Genomic DNA, 21,668 nt, shown 5'->3' on the forward strand with positions numbered 1-21,668 from the left:
GCCTAGTTCGGCAAGGGTGGAAACTGTACTTTCATAGACATTTAACTAACTCCCTTGCCTCGTGAAGATGCTCTCCTGGCGGACGCTCTTCCCCGAGGCCAGCATACAGATGGACATTGTAAGGGGTCTAAGTAGCATACAGATTGACATTGTAACGGGTCTACGTAGCATACAGATGGACATTGTAACGGGTCTAAGTAGCATACAGATGGACATTGTAAGGGTCTAAGTAGCATACAGATAGACATTGTAACGGGTCTAAGTAGCATACAGATGGACATTGTAAGGGTCTAAGTAGCATACAGATAGACATTGTAACGGGTCTACGTAGCATACAGATGGACATTGTAACGGGTCTAAGTAGCATACATATGGACATGGTAAGGGTCTAAGTAGCATACAGATAGACATTGTAACGGGTCTAAGTAGCAAACAGATGGACATTGTAAGGGTCTAAGTAGCATACAGATGGACAATGTAACGGGTCTAAGTAGATCAAGATCAAAGATCAAAGATGTTTATTGTATCAAAGGCCATCGGCCCATATACAAGTTCAGATAAATACAGTGGGTGAGAATTTACAGATTGGGAGATACAACAAAAATTATATAAATATAACATTCATTTAACAATCGGTGATAATCATGAGGACTTTCTAGGGTGAGGTAATTAAAATTATGAATTTCCACTCAACATGTTATTTCGTAGTTCCATCCCATGTTTTACAAATAAAGACAGTTTAAACATTACATCGGCATCATTCGATGACAAAATAGAAACAAAAGCTATTCTACTTGTCTTAGATAAGAAACATTCTGGTATATATTTAGTACGTAATTCTGCATAATAAGGACATTCAAAGGTAAAATGTATTTCGTCTTCTATTGCAGAGTTACAGAATGGACAAATTCTTTGTATTCTTTCAAGTGATATATTCCGTCCATAGTTAATCATAAGTTTTGACAAGCCAAGTCTGTATTTAATATATCCATTTCTTAGGTGACTATTTGTTAAAACTGATAGATATTTTTCTGGCTCTAATAGAGTCTTAAATGTTCTGTACAAATCATAACGTGAACTATTTTCCAAGTTGCATTGCCACCCTTGATAGAACATATTTATTGCTATTTTACGAAAATCATTTAGAAATAAATGTTGATCACCAACAGATTGGTTAAGCCATATATACCCATATCCATGTGAGAATAATAGTGTCCTAATATGCGATACCCATGTAACCTTACCGATACTATCTAAATGAAAGAGCATGTTATAAGCTTTTTTCGGAAGCCGATGTTCTGGCATACGGATGATATTAAACCAATATTTTAAACACTTTATTTGTGAATTAATGTAAAGTGGGTATCTTCCACATTCTCCATATATCATATTATTTGGTGTTGCTATTCCAACGCGTAGCATACGCATACATATGAACATTGTAACGGGTCTAAGTAGCATACAGATGGACATTGTAACGGGTCTAAGTAGGATACAGATGAACATTGTAAAGGGTCTAAGTAGCATACAGATAGATATTGTAAAGAGCGTGGCCTACATATGAACATTGTAACGGGTCTAAGTAGCATACATATGAACATTGTAACGGGTCTAAGTAGCATACAGATGGACATTGTAAAGGGCGTGGCATACTGATGGACATTGTAATGGGTCTAAGTAGCATACAGGTGGTTTTTGTAGGGATCTAAGCATACAGGTGGACATTGTGAGGGTCTAAGTAGCATACAGATGGACATTGTAACGGGTCTACGTAGCATACAGATGGACATTGTAAAGGGCGTAGCATACAGATTAACGTTTTCATGTTGCTTTACAAACGATAAACGAGGTTGAAAAACTTCTGTGCAGCATGTGGCGAAGCACAACTTTATACATCCATGTCATTTCACGTGTTCGTGTGTGTTTCCCTGTGAAGCTAGTTTGAGAAATTCTCGCATAGTTGTCGTAAATATCGCATCAATATTGAATCAGCGCGATTAAAATCGCATGGATCTTTCATTACTTTTATCTGCATTAAGACTCTCATTTTCACCTACAAAGATATAAATTGTCGTATTGCTTCAATAAATCTTTCTACGGTACATAAAAATGTCAATAAAATACTTACTCAATCGTCAAAAGTTGTCAATCGAGACAGCGATTTGCATACTCGAAACATTGCATGCTATCTCTTACTGTGCATAACCGATTCCTATATCACTGCATGGAGCTTTGCATCAGCTGACTGATGGAGTGCGCAACATTTTTGTGTACCCGATTGGCAAAACGAGTGTTTGTTTTTACAAACTAAACACTTTGGTAGCGCACGAAAATCTTATTCCGTGATCTACAACTCCAAGTCATTAAACATATTTCTTTAAGGCTTAAATCCTAGCAGAAATCAAAGACGTTGATCTCCATGTATGTGCGTCCATGCAGATATCAAGAGAAAAAAGGCGAAAGACGGGAAAATTTTCGAAACACGAGCAAATTTCGATTTTGGAATGACAGCAAAACAAAAACTAAATGAATATACATACAATTCTTTCTCCATAATAATTTACAAAATTTCAGATCAGAAACGATCGCATTTGTTTTATGAGATTCGTCTAGACGGTGACGGCATCGGTGGAAGAGTTTTCATGAACGTACCCTCGTGCAAGAATGGACACCATGCCTGAATTATAAATTTTGAACTATTTCAAGTGGCCAAACAGCAAGTTGGATTTAGATTTTTTAGAATATGCCACGATATGTTTGCTTCCAAATTTGTCCATAAAAATTGAAAACTGTGACTTAATCATTCAAATATAACTCTTAAACATCTTGAATGTCAACTGTCTTTTCAACTTCCGGTTACTCGTAAACATTTTCTGGCTGCTGCACATGGCAAACACGCTGCCTTCTGTGTGAAATAAATGACTTAATTGTTGCTAATTAAACAAGAGGGTGAGCCTGGGGCAATAGTCATTGTATAATGAACTGTCACTTCTAATTAATTGAAAAGTCCATATTGATTTGATGAGATTTCATTTGATACGGTCAGAGACCCGGCCTCTGATATGGTACACACTTCAGACGGAAATAAGACGGCGAAATTGACGAATGCACTGGTATGTAAATAATATATTTTTGCCAACAAACTGTAATACCATTTACAACAGTCGCTATTTCATGCCATCACTCTAAATATATTGAATTACAGTCTAAACACACATTGTCGAAATTTGACAACTGCAGATTGTTGTCTACTGCATGCCAATGAAATGGACAGCTGATGGTGGTAAACATGCCTCCTAAACGATCTATAATTGTACTCGCGAATAATTCCCCATCAAGTCGACAATGAAGAGAAATATACTGAACCAAATTAAAAACTTCACAATCCTAAAATTTTAACATTTTGATCAGTTATCATTGTGGGCCCTTATTGTGTATTTAAACAGTAATGGCCACGTATTGTCTTCAGATAACACCCGGTTTTGTGCAGGTGAATCGATCAAAATCACGTGCACAGCACTATAGTGGCAAAAGTGTTTTTTCACGTGCAACTGGGCACGTGGCCATAATACCGCACGTGTTTTCTGCCATACTTGTTAGCAGTCATTAACAAAAAAAGAAAAACACAAGAAAACAAAAGTCTTTAGGACCATTTGTCATGCCACGCCTTTCAAATGTGGCAACGTGAACGTGCCATCGGCATGTTGCAGACGGGAACGTCCGTAGCTGAAGTTGCAAGGACGATGGGTTGTAGTCGACGGACTGTTTATGATTTACAGACGCGTCTACAGCTGATCGCCCTCGGCCAGGTCGACCACGTGCAGAGGATCGGCAGATTGTCTTACGTCACCTCCGTAACCGATTTTTGACGGCTACATCAACCAGAAATGAACTGTTTAGGGGTAGACTGAGTGCGCAAACTGTTCGAAACCGTCTGAAATCTGCCCACCTTCAAGCACGACGGCCATTCTGCGGGCCGATTCTGACTCAATTACACAGACGTCAACGTCAATTGTGGGCACAGTGACACTTACGAATGACTCAGAGGAATTGGAATCAAGTCGTCTTCAGTGATAGTTCCCGATTTAATCTTCGATTTGCTGATGGTAGGGCGAGGGTGTGGAGGCGCCGTCATGAACGTTACGCCCAGTGTTGTGTACAGGAAGTTGACAGATTTCGAGGCGGAAGTGTCATGATGTGGGGTGCTCTCTGTGGCAATGCACGTTCCAGGCTTCTTGTCATCCGTGGCAACCTCATCGCTGCTGCTTACCGCGACCAGGTACTGGCACCAGAACTTCTGCCAGAAAAACACAAGAAAACAAAAGTCTTTAGGACCATTTGTCATGCCACGCCTTTCAAATGTGGCAACGTGAACGTGCCATCGGCATGTTGCAGACGGGAACGTCCGTAGCTGAAGTTGCAAGGACGATGGGTTGTAGTCGACGGACTGTTTATGATTTACGGACGCGTCTACAGCTGATCGCCCTCGGCCAGGTCGACCACGTGCAGAGGATCGGCAGATTGTCTTACGTCACCTCCGTAACCGATTTTTGACGGCTACATCAACCAGAAATGAACTGTTTAGGGGTAGACTGAGTGCGCAAACTGTTCGAAACCGTCTGAAATCTGCCCACCTTCAAGCACGACGGCCATACTGCGGGCCGATTCTGACTCAATTACACAGACGTCAACGTCAATTGTGGGCACAGTGACACTTACGAATGACTCAGAGGAATTGGAATCAAGTCGTCTTCAGTGATAGTTCCCGATTTAATCTTCGATTTGCTGATGGTAGGGCGAGGGTGTGGAGGCGCCGTCATGAACGTTACGCCCAGTGTTGTGTACAGGAAGTTGACAGATTTCGAGGCGGAAGTGTCATGATGTGGGGTGCTCTCTGTGGCAATGCACGTTCCAGGCTTCTTGTCATCCGTGGCAACCTCATCGCTGCTGCTTACCGCGACCAGGTACTGGCACCAGAACTTCTGCCTTATATGGCAGCACATGGACCCGGTTTGATTTTCCAACACGACGATGCCAGACCCCACACAGCAATTTTGACAAGGAATATACTTCAGAATGCGGGAGCCAACTTCATGGACTGGCCGTCAAGGACTCCCGACCTCAATCCTACCGAACACGTCTGGCAGAAGTCTGCGCACTCTCCAGAACCAACCACAGAATTTGCAAGATCTTGGCACCATTTTGCAGCAACAATGGCGTCGTCTTCCCAATCATGTGTTTACAAGCATCACAAGGTCAATGCGGAGGCATTGTGTGGCAGTTGTCAACGCACATGGTGGCCATACACGCTACTGAACTTGTGTGCCATCAGATTCTCGTGCTTGGGACTTATGATTTAAACTGTTGATGTTATTACCGAATACCGTAGGTGCTTGGAACAAATTATGGTTACCACCGTTAATTGAAATCCTTCTTTGGACATTAATGATTAAAAATTACCTTCTCTGATACATTTGTCCGTTGTATATCATATATGGGATTACTTTTTAAAATGTGAAGTTTTTAATTTGACTTATACATAAATATTAGTGTAATTTCTCCTAAAGTAGACAATGAACAGAAATATTAGTCGAATGTATTTTTTGTTAATACCAATGCTAATATTTTTAAATACATCTATTCGAAAATAGGATATCCGAGGATATATCTATATAATCTGGTAATATTACTTGCAACATTATTCGAGTCACAAGTACCGAAAAACAAATAGAGTTTCCACTGTGTGAAGATGAAATATCTCTGAAAATGAGCCAAATCTCATCACACGCCAAAAAATCGCATTGCTTTTGGACCAGGGGAGATTTTCTATCATAGTTAAAATATCCAGGAGAATCCCTGCTGCAAACTAATGCAGCGTATTGATCGGGCACGCGTCTTGTGTATCGGGCGCCGAGATCATAGATTTAATCAATACATACATGTACATCTTCAGTCGGACCAACTTGGCTATTGTTGTACTATGGGACCGAGACGAGCTGACTGGTTATAAGAGCTCTCAGAGGCATCTAACGTGGTGTCTGTAAAAATACAGTCGGGAAATAGTTAACTATACTGAACAACAAAAGTTCCTGTGACATTGAATAAGATTTAATGCAAAGTTATGTTTTTTACCAAATCTGAAACAATTTCGGTTTGCAACAGATAAAAGACTCCCGTAAGTGTTCAAATGGTTTAATTTGACATACTGACTCCAGAAAATGCGTGATTTCATTAAAAAAACATGAACATGCCAAAATGTCAATTTACAAATCAATAGCGTGTGTCCACCTCTGGTTGCGATGCAAGCAACACATCTTCGTCTCCTGGAATCGACCAGGCGTCGCACAAAGTCCTGTGGGATATCTGTCCATATCTGCTGGAGCTTGTTTCGAAGTTCCTGGAGTGTCTGGAACACGTAGTTTACGTCGGAGGCGCCGATCCATCTCATCCCACATGTGTTTGATAAGTGAGAGATCAGGGGAGCGAGCCGACCAGGGGATGACATTCACGTTGTTTTGTTGAAGAGAATCCTGAACAAGTCGAGCAATATGAGGCCGGGCGTTGTCATGTTGAAAGGTAATGCCTGGGCCATGACGACGCAAAAACGATAGAACAACAGGGCCGATGATCTCGTCGCGGTAGCGCTGTCCATTGAGATTTCCCTCTACCACTATCAAACGGGTCCTCTGTCTTGCTGTAATCCCACCCCATACCATAACGCTGCCGCCCCCGAACCGATCTTCTTCCATGACTCAATGATTGACGTAACGTTCACCTCGACGTCGGTACACTCGAATCCGTCCATCGCTGTGGCTGAGGTGAAAACGAGACTCGTCAGTGAATAGAACTTGTCCCCACTGCATGGCCGACAGCGTAGACGCTGTCTGCAACACTGTAGACGTGCTTGACGGTGGTTTCCTGTCAAAATGGGACGTCTGGCGGGTCTTCTGGCGACAATCCCTGCACATCTGAGGCGACGACGTACGGTTTGTGAAGATATTCGTCGAAGGTCACGGATGCTTCTTGCAGTCACTGTTGCTGGCTGGAATCGATTTCGTAGGTGTGTTGTTCGAATCCAGTTGTCTTGTCGATTATTGGTTACGCGTGACCTGCCACTCCGATGATGGTCTCTGACTGCATTCGTCTGTTGCCAACGTTACCATAAACACCAAATGGTGTTTCTGTGGACGTTAAATTGTCTTGCAACACCACGTTGACTCGATCCTGCTTCAAGCATACCAATGGCTCGCAGACGCTCATTTTCGGACAGGCGTGGCATTTCGTAATGTTGAATAATTGCGTAATTTTGTTGTTTTTCTGAGTGGTTGTTGTCAGCACGATGCCTAACAATGCATATGGAATCTCGTTAACGCACATGTTTTTTTATACCCATTCTTGGGCAGTGAAATGCATGGGGCTTGCATAAAAGTCAACATTTGCATGGAATGCATGCTTTCTGTAGCAGTGGCGTTTTTGTGACTTGATTCCAACCATGTACTACAATATTAAAAACCAAACCTTACTTGTTTAAAAAATACACGAAAATATTGGTGTCACAGGAACTTTTGTTGTTGAGTATATATAACTGAGTTCATGACTTTAACATTTGCATCGCACTCTTTGGGGGCGTCAGATTAAGTAGAGTGATATCACTACAAACCGCCATTTCCGTTATCAGAAACACACAGTATTGCCGTAACATCTCTTTGGGGCGAGAAGTTTGACTGCTGAGCATGGCTGTTAGACTTTTGCCACCGACATAAATATGTAATTAATATGTAAATATAATACGTCAACGATAACCAGTCCAGATTATCTGACAAAACAGATTCCATTGACGTTAAAAGGCAAAATGATATAAATGGTTCCCTAAAATCTGTGAGTGAGTGAGTGAGTGAGTTCGATTTGATACCGTTTTTAGTAATATTCCAGCAATATCACGGCGGGGGACACCAGACTTTATATCCAAGTAGGGAATGGAACACGGGCATTCGGCGTGGCGAGCGAACGCTTTAACCACTAGGCTACCCCATCGCCCCTCTCCCTTGGAATGACACACTATCCGCCATCTCACACATCCTGACCACCTGTATACAGGGACAAGTGAGTGAGTGAGTGAGTGAGTGGGGAGGTATGGGCTAAAGGCCTCTTAGCACAGTATTTCAGTTATACCACGACGTGTCAGTTTTGCCTTAGGACCAGGCCAAGAAGTTGTGGAATTGACATTCACTTCATTGGAGAATTTCATAGAGCGGAATTCAGGATTCGAACCCAGGACAATTAGGACATAACATAAATTCTTCTTGGATTATAACGAATACCGACGGCATAGTTCGAAAACAACAGCAAGGCAACGGAATAACGCGGAAACAACGTAGCGTGGTAGCAATCTGACAAATGCATGCATTATGTGTTGAGAGTTTTGTATCGTTCTCAGTTGTCATGTACCTTTTATATGCCATAGTCTCTTTCTTGAATAATACATTGTGTGTTGGGAGCGCACACCATGGGATCACTTACTGAACAGCCACGCTGGCGCACATCAGGCAGAGCGTGGGGCTATTGATTCAAGTGGCATTTCTAGTTTGCAGTTTGTAAATCATTAATTGAATTGTTTTGTTGTTTCTTATTGGTTTCACGGTGCATGTTTGAACTCAACACAATTACTACTATGGGCGGGGACACAGGTGGCCCAGTCGTCGCGAGAAACCTACGATTGTGGGTTCGAATCCCGGTTTGCCCCGTTTATGTTTCTAGGTTTATCAGCACCATACCCGTGCATCACTTTGGGCTTTCCTCCCACATACAGCTGACATATAACTGATATAACTGGAATACTGTTAAAAGCGGCGTTAAACCCAACTCACTCACTCACCCACATTGATGGTCTGTTGTGTTACTTGCCCCGTGGAGTGCCGGATGTCATGTCCGATATAAAGTACTGAAGCTACATCGAAATAAACCCGCCAGGGTTACGAACATCAAATATCCATGTCATTTACCGATTAGTGAGTGAGGGAGTTTGGTTTAACGCCGCTTTTAACAGCATTCCAGTTTATATAAATGTGGAAAGAAAGCCCGAAGTGATGCAGGTCTCAGACGTTTACCACTTCGGTTGAACCCACGAGCACGGGTATGGTGCTGACAAACCTAGAAACATAATCGGGGCAAACCGGGAATCGAACCCACAAACATAGGTTTCCGGCGTGCAAAGAAGTATTGGAAATATGGTTCCGTTGTAGTGGCCAGATTGGTTTTAAGACGAAGCTGCTAGTTTAGCAGGCCTCGACTCAAAATGTAGACTTTGTCGATGACACGTGAGCTTGCTTGAGTTAGTCATCCAAGGAACTCCACTTATACTGTTCCAGTGAGGCTGACCCGGTCTTGATCGGCGCGTTGATTGGGGGAGTCTTCCTCATCGCGGGGATTGCTATATTCTTCCTGTGGAGGAAGAAACGACAAGATCAGCAAAAACTCGAGGAGAAGAAAGGTAATTAGGTAGTTCTGCAGTCATCTCGGGTGCACTCGGCTGAGGCAGTACCGCAGATTACCCCGGCTAGCAGTGGAGGGAATCCATGTTGGCACTTGATTCACTCGTTCACGTGACTATCATATTATACAACACTATCTGGTGGCATTCGCGACCCTAATGAATGTTGATCGGTGTGGGGAGTGAGGTGTAATACAACTACAAGAAATGTAGTGGGGCTATTTGTATTCAGGTGTTGCCTTGTCATCACAACTGCAGCCCTCCTTTCAGAAAAAGCCGTACTGAATGATTGTAATGATTGCTGTTAAAATTCAGCTATTTACTAAATTACATTTCTCGTATATTTTCGATTATAAATCGATCACATTTTTTTTCTAAAAATCCCGTGTAAAACATCAAAAAAACGATTTACAATTCTCAAATACTCCAAGTTATTGTAACGTGACCTGTTTCACTTACAAGCCTTTTTATGAAGTTTCGGATTTAAGCCAGGGAAGATGTTTTATCTGAAAAAGCTTGAAGAAACGCAACCACCAGGTGTCGCTGGCATTGCCCGTGTTTTGCACGAAATTGCGAATATTCTGGACAAATGGATTAAAGCGTTAAATATACACAGCCAGATATACAATCCCGTATCATTGACACTCTAAGCCATCTTCGGACGTTCGGAGTTCAGAAAGACACCAATATTGATGAGATTTCACCGTGCCACGCCAAAGTGAAAATAACAATCGGCAAATGCTGGAATCCGGACGTCGCACGTCAGTTCAACGTCCATAGGAACATCATATGATTCTTATGGCGACGTTATCAACGGAAACAACGCGTCAGGGATTGTTCCCGTAGTGGCCGCCCAACCTAAACAACCCTTCGCGAAGACATGGATTCGAACCACCATACCAGACAGCAGCTCTCACAGCGCGCACCATCCGTGCCAACTGAGGCGTGTCTGCGACGACAGTCCGACGCCATCTACATATCTACGTCATCCGTACGAGGTGCCAGCCAGATAGCCAATACTGACGGCAGAATACCAACATCGACATCGACATCGACATCGACATCTCCGGTGGTGCATACAACACAGGACGTCACGGGAGAAGGGTCCTGTTCACTGATATGTCGAGTTTCCTTCTTGATGTAAATGTGTTACTCTGGTATGCAAGATTCTCCGATGCGTCGCCTATCTGACATGTCTCGGATGAAATGGAACGATGGTTGCGACGTCGTACAAATCATTCAACAACGTCGAGGGAGCTGCCTTTCTCATGCCTTTCTTCTCTTTGTGTTTTGGGTATGTCACAATAACATTTGCCTTTGTCTATATAACGACTATATTTTGTGTATGCGAGAGATCAATCATCACGTTCGTGTTTGTGTTTCTAGTTCCGCCGGAGGAGAAGTCAGCACAACCCATGCTTCCTCCCCAAACAGCAGCCCCTCAACAACCCGGAGACCCAGGTAGATGAAACAACCCAGCCCCACACCCGACTCTCGGCACCCCGTCACAGACTTTACATTCCACACCCAACACACCACTCCCCACACCCCACACCCCACACTCCATACCCCACACCTCACACCAAAACACCCCACACCAACACCCCACACCCCACACCCCACACCCCACACCTCACACCCAAACACCCCACACCAACACCCCACACCCACATCTCACACCCAACACCCACATCTCACACCCAACACCCTCATCTCACACCCCACACCCACATCTCACACCCCACGCCCACACCCCACGACCACATCACACATCCCACACCCACACCCAAAACCCACATCTCACACCCACATCTCACACCCCACACCCAAACCCCAAACCCACATCTCACACCCCACACCCACATCTCACACCCCACACCCACATCAAACATCCCAAACCCTCATCTCACACCCACATCTCACACCCCACACCCCACACCCCACACCCCACACCCAAACCCCACACCCACATCTCACACCCCACACCCACATCTCACACCCCACACCCACATCACACACCCCACACCCTCATCTCACACCCACATCTCACACCCCACACCCCACACCCCACACCCAAACCCCAAACCCCAAACCCACATCTCACACCCCACACACCACATCCCAAACCCCACACCTCACTCCTCACACCCCACACACCACACCTCACTCCCCAAACACCACACCCCACACCCCACACCCCACACCCCACATCCCACAATCACACCCCACACCTAACTCCTCACACCCCACACACCACACTTCACTCCCCAAACACCACACACCACACCCACATCTCCCACCCCACACCCCACACCCCACACCCCACACTCACATCTCACACCCCACACCCCACACCCCACACCCCGCACCCCACATCCCACAATCACACCCCACACCTAACTCCCCACACCCACATCTCACACCCCACACACCACACCCCACACCCCACACACCACACCTCACTCCCCAAACACCACACACCACACCCACATCTCCCACCCCACACCCCACACCCCACACCCCACATCCCACATCTCACACCCCACACCCCACACCCCACACACCACACACCACACCCCACACACCTAACCCCACACACACATCCCACATCTCACCCCCACACCCTACACCCCACAACCAACACCCCACACCTCACACCAAAACACCCCACACCAACACCCCACACCCACATCTCACACCCAACACCCACATCTCACACCCAACACCCTCATCTCACACCCCACACCCACATCTCACACCCCACGCCCACACCCCACGACCACATCACACACCCCACACCCACACCCAAAACCCACATCTCACACCCACATCTCACACCCCACACCCAAACCCCAAACCCCAAACCCGCATCTCACACCCCACACCCACATCTCACACCCCACACCCACATCAAACATCCCAAACCCTCATCTCACACCCACATCTCACACCCCACACCCACATCTCACACCCCACACCCACATCTCACACCCCACACCCACATCAAACACCCCAAACCCTCATCTCACACCCACATCTCACACCCCACACCCCACACCCCACACCCAAACCCCACACCCACATCTCACACCCCACACCCACATCTCACACCCCACACCCACATCACACACCCCACACCCTCATCTCACACCCACATCTCACACCCCACACCCCACACCCCACACCCAAACCCCAAACCCCAAACCCACATCTCACACCCCACACACCACATCCCAAACCCCACACCTCACTCCTCACACCCCACACACCACACCTCACTCCCCAAACACCACACAACACACCTCACTCCTCACACCCCACACCCCACACCCCACACCCCACATCCCACAATCACACCCCACACCTAACTCCTCACACCCCACACACCACACCTCACTCCCCAAACACCACACACCACACCCACATCTCCCACCCCACACCCCACACCCCACACCCCACACCCCACACACCACACACCACACACCACACCCCACACACACATCCCACATCTCACCCCCACACCCTACACCCCACAACCAACACCCACATCTCACACCCACACCCCACATCCCACATCCACACCCCACACCTCACTCCCCACACTCACATCTCACACCCCACACACCACACCCCACACCCACACCCCACATCTCATCCCCGCACCCTACACCTCAGACCCCACACCCCACTCCCCCACACCCCGCACCCACTTCTCACACCCCACACCCCACAACCCACACCTACATCTCAAACCCCACACCCCACACCCCACACCCACATCTCACACCCCACACCCCACACCCCACACACCACACACCACATCCCAAACCACACAACTCACTCCCCACACCCCACACCCCACACACCACACCTCACTCCCCGAACATCACACACCACACCCCAGACCTCACACCCCACACCCCACAACTCACACCCCACACCCAACACCTCACACCCAAAACCCCACACCCCACACCTCACTTCCTACGCCCACACCCACACCCCACACCACACATCCCACACCTCACTCCCACATCCCACACCTCACTCCCCACACCTCACTTCCTACGCCCACACCCACACCCACACCCCACACCACACATCCCACACCTCACTCCCCACACCTCACTTCCTACGCCCACACCCACATCCCACACCTCACTCCCCACACCTCACTCCCACATCCCACACCTCACTCCCCACACCTCACTCCCACATCCCACACCTCACTCCCCACACCTCACTCCCACACCCCACACCTCACTCCCCACACCTTACTACCTACACCCACACCCAGACCCAAAACCCACACCCACATCCCACACCTCACACCCCACACCCACAGCCACACCTCACTCCCCACACCCACACCTCACTCCAAATACCCACACCCCACACCTCACACCCCCACCCACACCATACACCCACACCTTTCACCTACACCCTACACCCCACATTCCACACCCCAAACCTCACTTCCCACACCCCACACCTCACTTCCCACACCTCACACCCCAACCCACACCACACGTCCCACACCCCACACCTCACTTTCTATACCCCACACCCCACATCCCACACCCACACCCACACCCACTGCCACTTCTCACGCCCCACATCCACCATCCACACCCATACCTCACACCCCACACCCCACACCCACTTCCACTCCCATACCTCACTCTCCGCACCCACACCCACATCCCACACCTCACTCCCCACTTCACACACCCCACACCCACACCTCACTCCCCACACCCAAACCCCACACCCACATCCCACACCTCACTCCCCACACAACACCCACACCTCACACCAACATCCCACACACCACACCTCACTCCCCACACCCCACACCAACATCCCACATCAAACATCCCACATCCAACACCCCACACCAACATCCCACACCTCACTCCCCACACCCACATCCCACACCTCACTCCCCACACCCACATCCCACACCTCACTCCCCACACAACACCCACACCTCACACCAACATCCCACACACCACACCTCACTCCCCACACCCCACACCCACATACCACACCCCACACCAACATCCCACATCCAACACCCCACACCAACATCCCACACCTCACTCCCCACACCCACATCCCACACAACACCCACACCTCACACCAACATCCCACACACTACACCTCACTCCCCACACCCCACACCCCACACCCACATACCACACCCCACACCCCACACCAACATCCCACATCCAACATCCCACACCTCACTCCCCACACCCACATCCACACCCCACACCCACAACCCACACCCACAGAAAACACCCCTCACAACCCACATCCAACAACTCTGGCCCGACTCTCAACACAAGGTACTCACCTCACCCCTTAAAGTCAATACTACCCTCTCCTCGCGAGTCCTCTACAAACACTTAATACAAGATCCTGTGTCAAGCTTTTATGCGCTTCATCAGTTTACGAGTGTCAAACTTTCAAAACATGTTTATGCTTGCTTCAGTTCAGTCTGCAGCGGCTGGGGCACCGATGCTGCCTCCCCAGGGCGAAACTCCTCAACAACCTGGGTACCCACCCCCTCAGCAACCTGGGTACCCACCCCCTCAGCAACCTGGGTACCCACCCCCAGGTGAGAGAGCACCTTTATCCCCTACACCATAGCCACCCGCCATGATCGCTGTGTCATTTCTACCCTGATCACGACCCTCCACAACGCCCTCATTCTTCATGTTCCGTGGGTGATCCCCTTGTCCCCTGAGTGTGGTAACCCTCAGCGTCGTAGCACTAAACATAGTACAAACCTCCTCCCCTCACCGTGTTGCTTGGGTGGCGTCTGTAAGGACTTGCAGGTGTGATCAGTGATGACATAAGTGAGTAGAACGCTTGTCTTGACCCCAGCAGTGACAATTCACAGGATGTAATTAGTGTTTGGATGACAATGTTTATATACTTACTACAAGTGCTGCTAAAGAAATCAGTGTTGTGGAATACATAGCTGTATGTTTTCAGCATATGTCTAACTTGGTATTTCTCCTATCCAAAATGTCTTATTGTTGATATAAATGCCATGTTTAATAATGCGAACAAAGACCACTCGCATTACTCGCTTTTAATTCACTCTTGCGTTAATTTCAAGATTTTACAGTATATATACTCACACGCAAAAGAAACGCAAGTCGAGTATGCAGTATACATGTTATTTATTTTCAACAGTAAAGACAAAAAATACTAATAGGGCAAGATTGACAAAAATTTGACTGAAGACAGTTTAATGGATTAAAAGGCAGATGACATAATTGTTGTTTTTTTCAAATGTTAAGGGCTTACACAGTTTCGGGTCAATACCAAAAATGTCAGTCAATACCTGGTGTGACCACCATTAGCATTGATCACTGCCACACATCTCCTGTACATTGAGTGGATCAGACGATTTGTGAAGGCCCTAGGGATCCTCCTGCACACATCCAGAGCAGCTGTGATTAGTTCATCGGCAGTTGTAGGGACTGGGCGCACATTCAGCAGACGCCTTTGAACCTCATCCCACAAGTGTTCGATGGGGTTCAGATCAGGGCTGAGGGCTGGCCACAGTAGAACACAGATGTTGTGTTGTTGCAGAAAGGCCATGGTAGGTCTGGCAACATGGGGACGAGCGTTGTCCTGCTGGAAAATGTGTCATTTGGTCGATATACCGCTGAGCAGTGACGCCGTGTCCCCGACCTTGACCAACATTTAGAAAGCACATGGGTCCAAGTCTCGCATTAAGTCCAATCCCTGCCCATATCATGACGCTAGGTCCACCCCATGGATCCCTTTCCACAACGTTTTTGTCAGCGAAACGATCACCTCGACGCCGCCAAATTCTGACTCTTCCGTCTGCATGGGAGACAGAAAAGAAGGCATCAGAGAAGATGACACGCCTCCACTAACGATGACGACAATTGTGATGACCCTGTGCCCACTGAAGTCGTGCTTGTCGATGCCGTGGTTGGAGAACAGTACGACGTGCTGGTCGGCGACATCTGAGGTTGTTGGAACGGAGACGTCGGATCACAGTGTCCCGGCTAATGTGTCGATTATGGTCTGTCGAGGACTTTCACTTGCAGTTAGGAACGGATGTCGCTGGTGTTGACGGGTAATCTGACGATCTTGTCGAGGTGTGGTTACCCTAGGACGACCGCTCCGAGGAAGGTCATCTGTGGTCTGTGTAGCATTGTGTCGATGCAGGAGACGGTAAATTGTGGTTATGTTAACGTTGAAATGACGGGCAACATCTTGGACAGATTCTCCAGCTTCCAAACGTCCAATAGCCTGGTTTCTCTGAATTTGAGTTAGGCGTGGCATTGTTGACCAAGGAATGGTAGGTCCAAGAATCGGCCACAGTTTTATTACCACTACAGTTCGTGACAGTTTGTGCATTTTCGATTTCGCGAGAAATGGGTGCATGATACCCACATATTCATTGAAATGGTGCGTTTTGGCGATTTGTTTTTTATGTTGCGTTTTTACTCGGGGCTTCCAAAATGCAACCAAAAATATTGATAACACCATCAGGCTTCACTACATGCTAAAACTCGTATCAATTTATGGTTCCGTGTTTGTTACCTATTTGCTTAAAACCACTTGCGTTTCTTTTGCGTGTGAGTATATATATGAGTATACCCTCATTTCGAAGACGATAAGCACGTTGACTTCCATCTCGCCGGTGAAGAAGAAATCGTGATTCATCGCTAAACCACACTCGTCTCCAGTTTCTCAAGGTATGGCACCAACGCAAGCGTAGCTGTCGATGCATCTGTTGCAAAACAGGGACGATAACTGGTCTTCTGGGTCGGATTCCAGCCTCGCGAAGATGTTTTCTGACAATCTGATCCGTTATCCTCCTAAAACCAGGGATGCGTCGGCCGGTTCTCGAAACGGTCTGCAGTGGAATTGAACTGTGTATTGGTCCCAAATGCGGCAAATGGTGCTGTGGTGGACGTTGAAGTGGCGTGCAACATAAGACTGCTATTCTCCTCTTTGGATACGTCCTATGGCGATGTTCTGATCGACAGCTCTGGGTCTTGGGATTTTCGAACTTGAAAAATGTTGACAACTGAATGACAAATTATTGGCTTATGCTTACCTTTTTATTGCCACTACCACGAATTACGAATGCCATAAGTCGCACGTGCATTTTGCTTTACTGTTTTTCCCCGTGACATTTTTGAACAAGTGTGTAAACAATGCCGTTTAAGACATTGCAAATCGACACTGGCTGCGTTTTGACGCACCGTTTGTCGAATATCAGGCCACCAAAATTTTCCAATAACATATATTCAATTTATATACCGGATTTTCTGTTGCCAGGTTCAATGAACTATATGGTAGTAACACGTACACAGGAATAATACAAGAACATGGTGTTTTTTCGAAAGTTTATTGCGCACAAAACATAAACCTAACAGCACAATGATTACAAGTAAGTGAAATTGACACAGCTACCTGGAAATATAACAGATACTTGTTTGCGAGCCGGATGCTAAAAGGGTTTTGTCATTTTCAGTTTCGTAAAAATATGTACACTTACGGAATGTGCCGTGTTGGGGTTGAAATTAGAAGTGTCGAGGAATAACAATCCTAATTACATATTGCAGTTCAATTCCTGTCAACAATTAGAGTGAATGCTTGCCACCTTTCTCATAGCATACCATGTATAAATCAACTATACTGAACCACAAAAGAAACGTCACCCCAAGTAACATTGCATGAAAAGTTGTTATTTAAATATATGGGTAATTTTTGTCAAAGTTTCTAAAATTCAACATTAACTTGTCTGGAAAAATGAAATTCGATGATAAAAAACAAAGCAGATGACAATAAAACCGATCGCCCAAACGCATCACGGCAAAGGCCATGGTAACCCGATGCACGTGAGTTCCGTGCAAATTGAAATGCTCATGCTTTCCCCCATTTCTTGCCCTATAAAAATCCACCCAGATCGGATAACATTCATTCCTTATTGAATTACTACCACATGCCAAGATTGACAAGAAATCAGCGACACCAAGCCCTTGGACGATTGCAAGCTGGACAAACCGCCCGGCAAGTAGCCAATGCATTCCAAGTCCACGTAAAGACCATATACAGGCTCCAGCAATGGTACCAGACCATCAACACTACAGATGACCGACCACGTAGTGGAAGACCAAGGGTCACCACACGACGTCAGGATCGTCAGATTGTGCAACAGCATCTTCAAGATCGCTTTGTTACTGCTGCGGAAACTGCTCGACAGACCATGGAGACTAACCAGCGACACATTAGTGTGGACGCCACCTCCACTGTCACAGGGCACACCGAGGACCCATTCTGACACCACTTCATCGCAACAGTGGGCGACACAGCACCAGCATTGGCGCCACCAGCAGTGGCGAAGAGTCCTCTTCTCAGACGTGAGCCGTTACTGTATCTCAACAGCAGATGGTAGAGAGAGTGTCGACGCTGTGGTGGACGTTATTCGGATGCTTGTGTTGTTGGGAGAGACTCGTGGGGTGGTCCGAGCATCATGGTGTGGGGTGGTCTTGCGCAGAACATCTTCCAGAACATCGGTCCAGGGAGAGGCAATGGTGTCACAGCAGCTCGGGACATTGATCAAGTCTTGAGACCACAGGCCATACCTCATTTGGCACGTCGCCGAGACCACGAGTTTAAGCATGATAACGCCCGTGCCCACACTGCGAGAGCAACAAGAGACTTCCTCCAGCAGAATGGCATCAGAACCATACAGTGGCCTGCCCTCAGTCACGATTTAAATCCCTTTGAGTACCCGTGGGACGAGATTCAAAGACGACTGAATGACGTCCGACCAAGGCCGTCAACTGCAGCTGAACTGCGTCAGGCGTACATCAGAGTGTGGGCTCAAGTCCCTATGGCCTTCATCAACCGCCTCATCCATTCTATGTATTGACGTTGCACGGCATGCAGTCACCTCTCGCTTCTCTGTGGCATCCAATACCGTGACCCCAAGATACCCCTTTGTCACCTCCCGCTTCTCAGTGGCATCCAATATCGTGACCAAAAGATAATTCCTTGTCACCTCCCGCTTCTCTGTGGCATCCAAGACCGTGACCCCAAGATAATTCCTTGTCACCTCTCGCTTCTCTGTGGCCTCCAATACCGTGACCCCAAGATAATTCCTTGTCACCTCCCGCTTCTCTGTGGCATCCAATACCGTGATGCCGTAACCTCCATGCACTTTCACTTCTCCTTCTACCCTCGGATAACAAACACTGCGACCTCTATTCTATATTCCCTGTCCTTCCCGTAGGGACTAAGGGGTAAGCAATGCTTGTAAGGGGGGACATACTTGGTTGAATACGCGTCATCATACGATATGTCCTGCTCTGGTTCAGACCCGTTATTATTACAGACAGCTGTGATAGACCTCGAGTAATGGCCATTGTGGCCTTAATCAACAAACCAATCAATCCATACTTTGTATACATGGTCACTTTGACTTTATCGATGACAAGTATTCCCTCCCTGTTGCAGGTGCCGTGTACCCCCCTCCAGGCCAGCAACCAACCTACCCATACCCTACCCCCGGCCAACAGCCACCAAGTGAGACATGAGACAGGCAGCTCTCGAAGATACATGTTTACAATTCAAATGTATTTATTAACGCAATTTGTGTTTGTGCAATTCAGGGCTCCTTTGGCGCCAACAGGCTACACGAAAGGTTTTATGCTGCTCTGTGACTGATCACTGTCAAAGTTAACTATTTCTGATTTTACCCTTTCCCCGACAACATATGTATGTTCATGTATATCCCAACGGGCGCCTAAACCAATGATGCCTATAAACCAATTGTCTTTTTTCCCTTGTCCACACACCTGTAATCCTATACGTCATTCTGTGTCATTTAGGTGTCGCCTACCCCCCTCAACCACCCCCGGGCCAGCAAGGCTACCCCCCTCAACCAGCACCGGGCCAGCAAGGCTACCTTCCTCAACCACCCCCGGGCCAGGCAGCCCCAGCAGGTGAGACGAAGCCCAGTTGGTCCGTATATGTATAGCCAATGTTGGTGAAAGCAAGTGCACCACATTGTGATGCTTTACGTCGGGCGAAGACACCCATGATGCCAGCATTAGTTGCCTTTTCTCCTCGTACCCAGGCAAGAATGGGTGTTCAGCCATGGCTCAGTCGTTCAGTCCCTGATTGGGTGACACCCTGTTGAATAGATGTTCAGTCACTGGTTTGTCTGGTCCAGAATATTGTTTGTTTTTTTGTTTGTTGTTTAACGCCGCACTCACTAATATTCCAGCTATATGACGGTGGTCTGTAAATAATCGAGTCTGGAATATTCCTGAGTGCGGCGTTCGACAACAAAAAAAGTAGATGTCAACACACAATGGCATTTAAAAAGTGGCCAAATGTAACAAATGTCATATTTTGGATAGCACTTTCTTAGTAAAGTACAGATTCTAGTACTGTCAGAGTGAGGCAGCTTATCGACAGCAAATAAAGTCAGCGATCTAACCCACCCGGCCAAAGAGAAGCCACTGAGAAAGTGTTATCCCAAATATAACATTTGTTATATAAAGTAGATGTCAGTGTTTCAGGGTTCTGGTTTACTCTGTTTCCAGACACTTGTCCCCCTGCGGCTGACGGCATCCCATCGGCAGACCCACCCCCTCTACAACAACCGCCCACCGTTGCCTACCCCCAACCACAAGCACCCCAGGGCGTTCAGACAACCGCAAGTGAGTTGTACCATAAATTTTGGAGCAAGTTTAAGACGGAAGACGGTGGGGTTTGTAGCATGTTTTCATGTATCGCATCATCGGTTAGTGTCTTCATATTTATTGAGTTGTGGCTTGATTCTCGTTACGTAATGTACTGCTGGGGATCTTTATATGAATCATATGCTCACTCATACTATATTATTATAGTATCATGTATACTAGTATTTTGTGTGGATGGTATTGTGGGGTTATTGTTGGGTTACTTTCTGGATGTGAATCGAATCGTGGTGTTAGTATCGTGATATATATCGTGTCATGAGTTAGAGTTTAGTATTAGTAACTGTATCGTGTGTAAAACACATGATGTAATGTAGGGTCAGTGTCTGGGGTTTAAACGGTATCATGGGTCAATATCGTTATGAGTATCGTATATAGCAGTGTGCGTGTCTGGCATTGTAGTT

The 21,668-nt window shown here is 46.9% G+C and overlaps 1 protein-coding gene across 1 annotated transcript in view; it reads left to right on the top strand.

Annotated features, from left to right (window-relative positions):
- The window catches only part of LOC124136802 (tropomyosin-1, isoforms 33/34-like), a 47,070-nt gene that overhangs the window by 23,189 nt on the left and 2,213 nt on the right, over window positions 1-21,668 (top strand). Inside the window, exons 7-12 of the mRNA XM_048380516.1 lie at window positions 9,369-9,490; window positions 10,877-10,951; window positions 14,988-15,113; window positions 20,015-20,083; window positions 20,389-20,502; window positions 21,109-21,225. Of these exons, the coding sequence (XP_048236473.1) occupies window positions 9,369-9,490; window positions 10,877-10,951; window positions 14,988-15,113; window positions 20,015-20,083; window positions 20,389-20,502; window positions 21,109-21,225 (623 nt within the window). The remainder of the gene's footprint in view (window positions 1-9,368; window positions 9,491-10,876; window positions 10,952-14,987; window positions 15,114-20,014; window positions 20,084-20,388; window positions 20,503-21,108; window positions 21,226-21,668) is intronic.

The sequence above is a fragment of the Haliotis rufescens genome, unplaced genomic scaffold (assembly GCF_023055435.1).
Source record: "Haliotis rufescens isolate VD_foot unplaced genomic scaffold, xgHalRufe1.0.p SCAF_31, whole genome shotgun sequence".
Taxonomy (NCBI): Eukaryota; Metazoa; Mollusca; class Gastropoda; order Lepetellida; family Haliotidae; genus Haliotis; species Haliotis rufescens.